Source organism: Corvus moneduloides, chromosome 3 (genome assembly GCF_009650955.1).
Source record: "Corvus moneduloides isolate bCorMon1 chromosome 3, bCorMon1.pri, whole genome shotgun sequence".
In the NCBI taxonomy this organism is placed as follows: domain Eukaryota; kingdom Metazoa; phylum Chordata; class Aves; order Passeriformes; family Corvidae; genus Corvus; species Corvus moneduloides.
Genome location: NC_045478.1, coordinates 42,522,679 through 42,535,574, shown reverse-complemented (window position 1 = coordinate 42,535,574; position 12,896 = coordinate 42,522,679). Strand labels below are relative to the sequence as shown.

Genomic DNA, 12,896 nt, shown 5'->3' with positions numbered 1-12,896 from the left:
TGGTTATAAAATTATGTTGAAGATTAAAAATCTGATGCAGTGTCAATATGTCCTAGCATAATTAAGCTTGTTTTATGATGAATGACTAGGATATGGCTTTTGTCTACTTGAGCAGTTTTAAAGTGGTAAACCTTTAGCAAGCTTAATGTACAAAAAGTGCAAAGGTATGTACAGAACAGCAACAAAAAAGTAAAAGCTCAGATCCTCTGTTTATAGATGTGGTATCTTTACAGGCCTGTGGAATGCCAGCAGAGTAATTCCACATTACAACCAAATTCACTGGATTTGTCAATGCATCAAACACTATCTTGGCTCTACCCTTCTCCTTGCAGAATGACACCAAAACAGGCATAAAAAATGTAAATTTGCTAAATTTATTATTTGCTTTAGAAAGGCCCAGCATGACCTGCATAGGCACTGGTGGAAAAATTAGCACAGCATTTGCTTACATGAATTGAGGGTATTGCTAAAAATACTTACTCTGTTCTTCAGTACTTGAAGCATTGCAACATTAATGTTTTAAGCATTTTAATTCTGGCATTACTGTGAAGCAGCTATATATAATCATCTCTATTGGAAAACCATTCTTTATGTGGACACTTTATCCCTTTATAACGTGTCCTTGGAGGGAAGAAAAACCAACTCATTTTGCAAAAACAGAACAGCATAAGTCCTTTATATACAGTCTGTGTGCTAAACTTCCTGCAGTCTTCCTCCCTACAAACTCTGCCTGCAGATGAAGTGTTTTAACCTTGCCCTCTTAATTTATTCTACATTCTAATTTTCAATAAACAGATGCCGCCTCTTTTCGCGCTTGTTTCCACATTGTTCCACATTCTGCCTGGGTTGTTTCTGCATGTGTGAATATTCAATTATCTATTTCTCCACGATTCTGCAACTGATGTACTAAATGTCTGCACAGGTTTGGGGGAGGGTAACTGGGGAAGGCAAAGCTTAGATGAAAAAGAGTTATAGAAGTTTCAGCTCTTCTGTCAGGAACTTGGCCCAAAAGTTGCTAAACTAAGAAGAAAATTGTAAGCCACAACTAGAAATTGAAGGATTACAACAACATTACTGTACAGAAGCAGAACTGCTGCACACTGGCTCATAACACGTGAGTTTCTTTAGTCAGCACTTGGGTGTGAAATACTCAAGAGACACCAAAGTGGCAGAAGAAGCTGCTGGTGCTGCTGCTTGTGAAAATTGGGTATTTTTTTGATTAAAAGCACAAAGCAGCTGATTCCCTTGTGGTTATTTATAGCTAAGAAGAGCTGATAACACATTTTAGGACTCAAAGGTAAAATATATAGACTTTAAACTATATACTTTGATTAAAGCTATATAAAGGATGGAATATTACTCTTTATGGGAGTGGCCTAAAAAAGATCAGAGAATAGCTCTTCAGCTCTTTAGACCTTGTGGCCCAAAAGTCTTAGTTGCAGATATAAATAGCTTTAATGCGTAAATCTAAGGAGTTCAGGGCACAGAATTGCACTGTCTTCCAAACAGGACAGTCAGTGACTGCTGCTGCATTATTCACTGGTAAGAACACCACTTTCCCTGAAGCAGCAGTGAGTTCTCACTGGTTGCAGCTTGTCCCATGACCTTGAACACTCCCAGCTGGGTAAGTGACTTGTGTTGGCATCTGCTCTCACACTGTGATGATCAGACTCTGACAGAACCAAAAAGTGTAGAAATAATATTGTTCTGGACAGCTTTAAGGCTGTGTGGAAAAACTGAACTAAACTCATGTCAGAGGTACATACCAAATCCAGTAGGATGGGTAGGGACGAAGGTTGGTTTCAGAGTTGTATGTTTGCCCAAAATGGTACAAAATTTAGAACATCACAGGTGGATCTGGAGGTCACACATAGGATTCTGAAACCATGGCAATTTCAGAAGCCAGAGACGCTCAATGCAAGGATGGCAGAGCGAGGACATGGTGATTCAGAAACTTCAGCTCACCAGGCAGCCTTTGCAGGAGTTCTGCACAGCTGCAGGTGGCAGGTGAAGCCAGCCTTGCTCTCCCATCCTCACTCCTTCCAGCTGAGACCCCACAGCCACAGCAGGGTGCTCTCTATCTGCTCTTGCATCCACACTGTTCCCTTTTCTTACCTGGCAATAATTAACTGGGTTTTGCTCATCTGGCAAGGGCTATGAGGCATTTTCTGACTTCAGGTGCAGCAAAGCACCCTCCATCTGTCCTGTAGGTTCTGCAACAAAAGCAGAAAGACGCAGATAGGAAATGCAAAATCTTAAATGACTCAGAGGTTGCTGTGAAAGACCTCTGTAATCAGCAGAGCCTGATGATTAAGAGCCAGAGCAGAATCCTGACACTAATAGGAGCATATGTGTTGTCCTGAGGCTCTGTGGCAGAGGTACCCCTAACCAATATAATGCAATTGCACAGCTGTTTAAAACTGCCATTCACAGTGCAGACAATTGGTGATAACAACCAGAGCAGTAAAAGTGTCTAAGGGGCAGAACAAACATGATAAATAACTTTCTTGCCTTTCAGACCTCGAACCAAGAGGCACATGCTGCTTTGCATAAGGAAGCTGCCCCCCTCTTCTTCTCAAACCCAGGTCACTGCTGCCACTTTCTGCCACTGCTCAGCAGTCATCCTGATCCATCCTAATCCCTCCCCTTGCTCTCCAGAGGCAGCAGTTTAGAAATTATTCCATAGCTACAGCTGTGGTAAGCTATGAGACTTAGGAATACAAGCCTCCAAACTAAGCTGAGACAGAAAACATGTTTTGCACTATTGTCCAGAAGTGCACTGGGCTTAAACAGAAAGTGTCAGTTCTGCCCCCGAAACAAAAACTGATCACTCACCTGGTGTGGTACCTCGGGGATGAGACTCAAAGCCCCTGCACACAGGTTTTCATTATTTTAGCCACCGTCCTCTTGAAAATGAGACATGTACTTTGTCTGTGTCCCTGAAAGCCCCACCTAAGTCAAAGTTTGAATACTTGTGGGGCTTGGACCCTGCAGCCCACACAGCAATACAATTTCTGTAAATGGCCTGTTCAGAGAGCTGTTCTTTGCATGCAGATTTCCAGGAGATCAAACAAATTAAAACAAGAAACTAAAATATGTCTTGATGTACAGCCTATCCAGCTCCCTTGCAGCATAGAGAAAAGTCCTGCCTGGATGCAGGCTTACTTGGTGCACAGAAGGAGATGGTGTTAGTAACTTGAGTCAGTGTGCCAGGCAAAGACTGTGCAGCTGCAGCTCTGCTTGAGGCAACGAGAGTGAGAAAGCTCAGAAAAAAAAAAAACCAAACCAACCATAAAACAGTCTAACCTGATAAGTATGGAAAAGGAAAGGTGATGTCCCACTGCCCAGCGGGAGACAGAAATGGTAATAAAGTTACTTCCCTGTAACCAGACCCTTAAAAGCGAAAAGATGTTTTTGATTTGAAAGCACTGCTCACTGGACAAAGTCAAACCTGTTCCTGTCCAGAAGGCACAGGCTACTGCTGCAGCATATTCCACATGTGGCATTAGCAGGAGCATCAGCAGGAATTTGATAGGTCTGCTCAGGCAGCACAGTGGCAGGGAGCTGATCAGTAGGTAAGGCAGAGAAGTGCAGAGTATCCATAAATCAGAAATAGAGAAAGATTTAATTACATGCTTGGTTAATATTTACAAACATTGACATTTTTGCTCAATATGTAAACAAAACACAGAGATAAGAGACAGGGGCTGCAGTAGCCAAGCAAAGCCAAAATACACTAGGTTAGACTATTTGCTGTGAGCTGGCATATGCCTGGAGAATGGAATGGAGACACACTATATAAACTGAAAGAATAAATAAATAAATATTGACATTGTTCTACACCTGTTTAGCCTCTGGAGACCAGTGATTTGTGGGACCATATGTTGGACAAAATGAGACTGTTCATTGATAATTGTAAATGTGGTGACCCCTTGCAAACTGGATATTAAAAATATTAAGTAAATGGCACATTTTAATTATACAGTAAAGAGGCTGATCTCCACCATTAAAAGACTGCAGCTGTCAGGAAGAATTGATCATATGACAGAAGGTAACATTTATTTGGTAGTAGACCTTGGTAAATGACATCCCAAACAATCTTTAGATTCTTAGACAAACACATTCAGTTCAGACTTGAGTTTAACCATGAGGCTTCATTTTCTTTGCCTTTCAGCTGAGACAGTTTTTATCTGTTCCTCATATCCTATTGGGCTTGCTTGGTTTTTTTTGTTTTAATCTGTTTTGAAGTATTTAAATTTCAAATGAAGTATTATTAAATGAGAAACTGTAAACAATGGAGTTTGGAATTGGAAGTCAACACATTTGTTATTCTTTTTGCCAAAGGTATCAAGTAAGTTGCATAATTAGCACAGTATTATATCATCTTTGTCAACATAAACAGATATGTTTTATCATCTTTGAAAGCGCCACTGGTGAACAACTGAAAGTGCAGACTCCAAAGAGCAGCAGCCCAGGAAGAGCTGAGAGCATCCACAATGCCTGATGAAGTTGGTAAGGAAATGAAGTAGACACGTAGCAAGTAGTCACCAGCAGAAATGCCCAACGCTCTCAGGTATCTGCTTCTGCATCTGAGGCTGAGGAGAAACCGCACAAAGGTTTTGTAGCTTCCTTCCTGCTTGCTGTCATCTGACTTTAAGACAAATGTGTGATGGTAAAGCAGCAGTGGATTGATTCTTCTCACTGACCCAGAGGAACCCTTCTATGCACAGGGTTTGATGTTTTCCCCCTCCACTTCTGGTTCTGTGAAGCGCAAGGAATGCGTCACATTGTGCCGATCCTATGGTGAGGCACTTGGAGAGTCTGAAGGTTGGGGCACGTGAAGTAAGGAGCTGGGAGAAAGCAGGCTGCTATTCCATTGGAAGCAAAGGGGAGCGTAGGCCCATAGAATACCTCTTCCTTCCCCTCCTTGCTAACATCCAGCACCTGCATGTCAAAGCATACAAAATATTTCTGGGATCACAGAAAAAAGCTGAAACAAATTTGCTGGCACCCACCACATGTATTTACTACTCATCCCAGTGGAATGGTAGTTTCAGATAACTTTTAGATTATTTATGGATCTGGTGATCCATTTGCTGTTCTCATCACCCAACCCAAAACCTGAGTGCACAGGCACTCGGGAGCAAACGGTGACATTGGATCCTGCTTCCTGGCAGGAGAAGGTGCAGCTGTGCAAGTGGGTTACCCTGCACAGAAGGGCTCCTGTTAGCAGAAAGCACAAATCATCTGTCAGCTCAGTGGTGTATAGGGGGCACAGAAGCTCTATGGAAGATGGGAATGCCAAAGAAATGACTGACTTAAAGTAAGTAAAGGTATTTGAAGAAAAGTGGAATTTTTTCTTCCAAAGGAGCGATCAACCTCAGTTTTCCTCAACTGGAAGATAAAAGGGCTAGTTTTGCTGGTTAAAGCCAGGCACACTGCCAACAGCTGAGGAGGGACAGCACACAGAGCTCTGCCAAATCACTCATTATATTTCTTTTCCCTTTTATGTGGGGACTGTGTCAGGCAGACTGCCAGTTCACGATCAGTCTGGGGATGTGGACAAATGTCCATTTAAGAAAGCAAGATCCCAAGACCATTTTTGCTTGTCACTAAGCTGTATTTAAACCCAGGTGCAATACTGCAAAGTACCTGTTGATTATAAAGGAGCCCACTGGCGGAGCACAGCTGCTACCTCTATACTGTGCTATTACTGCATCTAAGCATTATATGTCAGCTATATCCAAGCCAGCCTGAACGACTTTTTCCAATAAATTTTTAGGTATGGTATCCAACAACTTGCTAAAACAGAATTATACTAATGACCAGAGCATATTTTTAACTGTTTATCTTGCATTATCTACTTTTTACAAATTCATGCTACTAAGTGTTCATTATAAGACCAGCAGTGTGGCAACCTAATATACTCCCTTCTTATGCTAAGCCTAACTTCTAGTCTTATGGGACAGTTTGGAGGTGAAATTCTAAAATCCAAAAAGTTGGAAGCAAATGAAAATTTTGTTTATCAGCAAAAGTGCAGAAACTGAGACATAAACAAGAGTTTCTGTCTGTAACTGCCCAGCTGGTCACAAAGCAATGGCTGTGATGCAGAGCTGCTTCACTCAGAGACATGCAGAAATACAAGAATTCCAAATTTCTGTACCGAAGTACCTGAAATCCATGGATCTGCAGGTGAGCTGCTTTTATAAAAGATGGGAGAGCAGAAGAGTTTGTTGGACAACCTATTGCCTAGAGCAGGGATCAAAAAACTTCCACTGAAGCTTTAAAGCAGTAAGCAGTAGGGCAAGTCACGGGCTGACTGCACTTGGTCAATGAACAACTTGTTTACTCTGGCTGCCCTTCAGAAACACAACTTGGAAAGAAAAGAAAAATCACAATATGGGCTGAAAAATTCTTAGCCCCGTCACCCATTTCTGCTGCCCTATTCCTTTTGAACTTGATTGTGTAACCTGTGAATATATACACATTATTTTATCCAAATCTTGCCAAAGGAAAGATAACTCAGCCCTGGTTTACTGGAATATCTTAGAGGAATTGCATCTATTGGCTCATCTGGAAATACTTTTAATATCTACAGTATTTCCTCTCTGTTTATGCAAGTTCAGTGACTGCATAAGAAATATCCTTAATCTCTCCACTTCACATGTATTTTCCTTTTTTAATAACAACTGTGCAAAACTTATCCTTGCAAATTTATTGGAAAAGACTTTAAAAGAAACCTAAATCGCTCACCTGGATACATGCCAAAGGCTCATTTGTCCAAATCGAATAGCCACCAACTAAATATATTCTACCATTGTGGACAGCAACTCCAGACTCATTTTGACCTAAAGCAAAAATGGAAATAGAAACCACTTTCAATGTTTAATTAACCCTTTTAACACCAAATGCTGGAGTTCTATAATGGGATGCAAACACTCCTGGCAGTAACTTGACTTTCAGAATTCCCAACATGTCTGAGCGAAGGTGAGGCGTGGGGGCACTTCCTTGCTCTCTGCAGGAGCCCCACCTGGTGCTGCCCAGGGATAGCTCAGGTGAGCAATATTGTGGCTGTGCAGGGGACCATCTGCTCCCTCCTCAGGTGTGTCACAGGTGACAGGCAGGGTCCCCACATGCCCCTCAGCCACAGAGGCTGAGAGCTCCTCACATGCTGCCCACACCTGTTCAGCCCCCCTCCTCCAGGTGCAAGCACGGTGAAAATCGCTGGAGCTGCTGTGCAAGTTCATCCCCATTGCAACAGTCTCCAAACAAGTTTGGATGTTTTGAGGGAAAAAAATAGCCTTAAAAAAGTCTGCACTACACAGTGCACCAGGCACATTTACTGCCAGTTGCACAGACAGAAAGAAAGGCTTGGATAGTTTCTTAAGGTGCAGGTTGTGGAAACAACCTGCAGGCAGTGGAGAGGAGGCTGCCTCACAGCAAAGCATTTAATGGCACAGAGTCAGCTCCAGAATGAGGAGAGTGCCTGCGGTGCCACAGTTCTGCAGTTGCAAATCAGATTACATCCTTCTCAAAGGCTGTCAGTTCCTCCAGATAATAAAATAATTAATTAGTGAGCAAAAGACACGTGAAAAACCAGTTCTGTTTGACTGTGTGTAATTCCTTTTAATCTCTGCCTCTCTCCCCAGTGTTCATCAAATACTCTGATGGCCTGACTTGGACACCAAGCAACCCTACTGCTAGTGCTACTCTAAGAAGGTGTCACATGCCTGTCTGAAGCGTGGCCAGCAGGTTCAGGGAGGGGATTCTGCCCCTCTACTCCACTCTGGTGAGACCCCACCTGGAGTGCTGTGTCCAGCTCTGGGGACCTCAGTACAGGCAGGACAGTGACCTGTTGGAATGAGTCCAGAGGAGGCCACCAAGTGGACGGGAGGGATGGAGCACCTCTCCTGCAATGAAAGGCTGAGAGAATTGGGGTATGTTCAGCCTGAAGAAGAGAAGGCTTCAGGGGGACCTAATTGTGGCCTTCCAGTACCAGCAGAGAGCCTACCAGAAAGCTGGAGAGGGACTTTTTAAAAGGGCATGCAGTGACAGGACAAGGGTTAATGGCTTCAAGCTGTGAGTAGGTTTAGACTAGATATTAGGAAGAAAGTCTTTACTTTGAGGGTGGTAAGACTGCCCAGAGAAGTTGTGGATGGCCAGTCCCAGGAAGTGCTCAAGGCCAGGTTAGATGGGGCTTTGAGCAACCTGGTCCAATGGGAGGTGTCCCTGCCCATGGCAGGCGGTTAGAACGAAATGATCTTTAAGGTCCCTTCCAACCCAAACCATTCTATGATTCTATGTCTCCCCTTGGGATTCAAGGGGATAATACATCAGGGAATTGTATCAGGTGGAGGTGAAGTTTGGTGGACTGGGTGGCAGGGACAGTGAGTTGCAGTGCTTTGCAAGGTACACCTGTAACAGTTCTTACTCGTAAGTCAAGAAGAACTTTACAGATCCTATAGCTAACTAAGTGCTCAATTCACTTCTGACTTGACAGAGTTCCAACAAGGACACCTGCTTTCGGATAATTTATTAAGAAGATACTGTTTAGAAGTTAACAGATTTCAGTGAAAGCTTTGCCCTATAACGCCAGCAGAAACCACTACAAAATGATGTTACATGGTAAAGAAACATCAGTCTCTTATACACTCAAACAGGGAACTAAAACCAATACCACAGGCAAGCTTTTGGAGAATTAAAAAAGCAATACTGATAATATTATACCAAATTATTTTTAATGACTGCTTAATTAAATAAAATTTATCTGCACCTTCTTCAAAATTTAATGTACAATGTGCTAAAACAAATGTTTTGTAGACCACTGAATGCCAGAACTGTAAAGAAAAGTGTCTTCTTGGCTAACAGTGGTCCCTAAATCAGAAGCAATTGTAGCAAAGTCATGGAGTTCCACATACTAAAGGCATCTAAAGGGAAAATACGTTTCAGTTCAACAGTAGTGAGTTCCCCTTTTGTACAATGCTCACCTGTCAGCATGTTGAAGCTGCAACGGGTCCACTGGTCGGCATCTATGCTGTAGGAGTCTATGTGACGGACCAGGATCCGATCGTTGTTGTAGTCGAGGTCATTCCCACCTAACACGTAAAGCTTCCTCTGGACAGCGGCCATGGAGTGGTACACTCTCCTCTGTGGCATCGGGCTACGGCTTAACCACTTATTCTGGGAAGAGAGGGAACTTGTCCAAGCACTGCTCAAAGACACACCTATACTGGTAGTGCAATAAACAGCAGCACAGGTCTGGTTTCTTCTTAGCCTTGGTCAGGAACCACGAGTGCATATACTTGTTCTGTTCATATGCTAAACATGTGTGTTGGTTGTAACACTGACTAAGGATACTGGAGTTTCAACATGTGGTTTACAGTTCTCACATTTAAATTCATTAATTTAAAGGTACTTCTTGCTCTGTATTTTTTTTTGTCTAGCTCATCAGGTTTCAAAGGTCTTTTTTTTTCTTTATAACTCCATAGCAAATTCTCCTTAAACCAGACTATTAGATGTCTCCTTTGTATACAGTGCTAAAATTATCTGTACCAATGAGCTCTGTTATGAGAGAAGAGAAATTCTTCTACCTTTCTTTATTCAGAAGCTTATTTGATCTTATCCTTGGAGAATGAAGCAACAGGAAAAATAATTTCCTAAAGAATCTTCTCAAATGATTCATGCATTTGGTTTAAAGTTAACCCTTTATTTGTGGGAAATTACAAAGTTAAAACGCTTTCCATATTTTTCTTACTCATTAACAATATTCAAGAATTTTACCTGTTTAGGGGAGAGGCAAAAAGACATGGAAGACAAAGGATTAAAGGATTAAAGGATTAAAGCACAGTATTTTATACCTGAGAAAACAATTGCTCCTGCTATGCCTACCAAATCAAACAACCTGGCAATGGGTAGGATTAACTTAAGTGGAGGAAGTTAAGAATCTGTGAGGAAATTTTTTGTGATACATGTGCAGCAACTCGAGAGCCTCTAAACCTTCTGCCTTTTAACCTCCGCAATATATAGCTATACATTTCAATGTGTAATAGTTGAATATTAGGCATTAATGTTCGCATTAGTAGTCCAGTCTCTTAACACCAGACTATAGACACCATCTGCTTTGCAAAGCCTGCCTGCATCCCCTGATTATATCTTTAGCTTCCTCCACTGCAGTGCCTGCCAGGTGAGCCTCAAAGCGCTGCAAAGGCAGTGAAACAGAGGGGCCTGGCAGGGTCATTTCTAATAAGTCGGTGTGTGAATACTAATCAGTGGTGGGGAAGCAGAGGTCAGCCCAGCCGGCTTGTTGGCAGGTAGCTGTGTGCTCGGTGGCAGATGGCAGGCATTATCGACTCGCCACAAAGGCCTCGCGCAGGAGCCGGCGCTGGGGCTCCGTGATAGAGCTATTGAGATTCCGTGCGAGATGCAAGCAGATGTGATGGTTTCCAGTACCCACCGTAAACAATATGCCAGCAGAATTTTTAAAAAGAGCTTGTGTGTACAAACACGAAGCAGACCCCGTTTGAAGAATGCAAGTGCACAATTCCTCTGTAACTCTTCACGCACCAGGCCGGGTTCCTCACCGTCAGCACAGCACGCTGAGGCAGCCCGACCACTGCTATTCTGGGGGGCAACTTTCATGTCAGCAAGTGAAGAAATAAAGTGAAAGGTACAGTAGAGACATGGTATCCAAACACATGCCCCCCTCACAAGCAAAGTAAGATTGCTGCCTGTAATTGCTACTTGGATTTAGGACAGTCAGCATTTGTACAGTCAATGATAAAACTGCACCTCAAAAAGAACGAGGCAGGTGTGTCTCTCCTGCTTTCTGCTTCAGGCCCCATATGTGCTATGCTTTAAAAAGTCAGTGGGAACCACACAGAAGTATCTCCTGGCACAATTTTTTTCCAAATACAGCAATCAAAGCCCCTATCCTACAATCAGAAAAGTCAATACTCTTCCACGTGGGTGTAAATCAGGCTATGCAACTCTGATTGCAAGCTTAGGACTTTTAATTCCTAATACAAGCAAGAGGGCATAACCATGCCCTAACCCTCTGAAATGGTTACTGAGCCATGCTAACCTAATCAAAACACATACATAATGTATGAAATAATCCCTAAAAGATATTTTAGGTGCTTGGGTAATGAAATGATAGGCACCCTTGCAGTCAGCAGAGTAAGTCATGGCCAGGTAGTACAGTTCTCAAAGTATGCAGGAAACAAAAAGGCCCATATATGCAATTAAAAGCAGAATGCCAATGACAAGCAGCGGTTTTGGGACACTGACTTTGAGTATACATTGCCCAGGGCTGCTGGATTACAAAAGAAAAAAAATTAAAAAAAGAACAAGCAAAATAAATACTGATAAATATAGGTGATTTAAAGCACATTTCTGTGTTTAAGGTATTTCTAATGCCTATAGGCTTACAAACATAATAAGTTGTCAGGGGTCTCCATTATTCTGTTAAACTCACAGATCAGTACAAAGTGAATTTAAAACACCACTAATTCAAATGGTCAGTGCTTTTAACCTTACAAAATCCATTTATGCATTTGCCAAGAGACCTGTTTGAAGCAAAACAAAACATATAAACATATATAACTCAGACACTCACCTGCTTAGGATCATAGACCATGAGTCTGTTTTGATACTGTGCAGTATTTGTTACTCCTCCTACAAAAGAGTTTAAACAGATTACATTTTTTCATATCAGCAAAGCCAGGACCAAGATCAGGTACAGCAAAATAACCCATTCTAGAGTTCATTTGCAGATAATAACTACATTACATACTACCACTTCTGCTTACATTCCACTGCACTTCTTCATGTGGTTACAAAGGGGAAAAGCCCCATTTGTTATACAGAAACACAGAATAGCATCAATAAACACCCCACACACACTTCCTTCGTAGAGCTAATTCTATGGGCCAAAAATGAGATAAAAATTGATCTGTTTATAAGTAACTGTGCATTCAGCCTTCATCAAGACACAAAGATAAAACCCATTCCTGTTCCAGGGAACATACAGCATGTGACACTGTTTAAAAGAGGAGGAGGTGGGCTTGCATCAAAGAGAAGGGAGAGGTCAGAGAGAAGCTCTGCCTTACCAGGAGTATGACAGGGGATACCACTGCCAGTTAGAGCACAGTGGAAACCTGTGCAACTGTGCTCCCCTATATATTTGAAAGAAATTCTGTACTTAGTTTGTATTATAGAGAGAACATCTCCTGGTTTAGTTGTAAACTTAGGTTGGAAGGTTCCTCCACAGTGACCAGAAACACCACTACCATTTACTTATCAATAATGGTCAGGAAAGTATGGTGTAAAGCACCTCAGAAAAGCTTGGAATAGAGTCTGACCCAAGTAGATGCTGCAAACCAACTATTTACCTCAATGCAGTGAAGAGATGTTTAATGCCCAATCATCCTCTTCTCATTTTGCTTTAAATGGCAAATTTCACTAAGTAAACATAGAAAACTTCTTCAGTCTGTAATCTTACCTGTGCAAACATGTTTTTGAGTGTGCTCAAGCCTTCTGGGGACATGGTGTCACTGCAGCACTGCCACAGTTCCCAGTCCCTCTCTGTCACCATGCTGGGCCCATGGGAAGATAGAATCAGAAATAACACCTGCAAGCTGCACCTCACCTTCATCGTGCCAGGAGGTCTGGGCAGAACTAGGGCATTTCAGTGGCCACACACCAGGGACACTCACACTGACAGACAAACTATTTATATTACAGTTTTAATGGCACGTGGACAATAGCAGACAAAATCCACAGCAATGAGAGCAAGGATTTTCATCTTATTTCATTTTGTTGACGCTTCCCTTTTTGTGAGGGCATACCCTGTTTCAGCCAGGACAGCAGCACAATGACTTACATTCCTGCTGGCTGAG

General features: G+C 42.3%; 1 protein-coding gene across 7 annotated transcripts in view; it reads right to left on the bottom strand.

Moving 5' to 3' along the window:
* Nucleotides 1-12,896, bottom strand: part of KLHL32 (kelch like family member 32) — a 142,510-nt gene that overhangs the window by 16,691 nt on the left and 112,923 nt on the right. For 5 of the 7 annotated variants that reach the window (XM_032105111.1, XM_032105114.1, XM_032105112.1 and 2 more), the window contains 4 exons: nt 11,615-11,673; nt 8,988-9,180; nt 6,754-6,848; nt 2,116-4,944 (listed from right to left, as the gene is read on the bottom strand). In XM_032105111.1, the coding sequence (XP_031961002.1) occupies nt 4,783-4,944; nt 6,754-6,848; nt 8,988-9,180; nt 11,615-11,673 (509 nt within the window). In that variant the 3' untranslated portion in view covers nt 2,116-4,782. Of the gene's footprint in view, nt 1-2,115; nt 4,945-6,753; nt 6,849-8,987; nt 9,181-11,614; nt 11,674-12,896 lie in introns of those variants that run through there. The other 2 variants (XM_032105113.1, XM_032105118.1) reach the window with 2 other exon arrangements.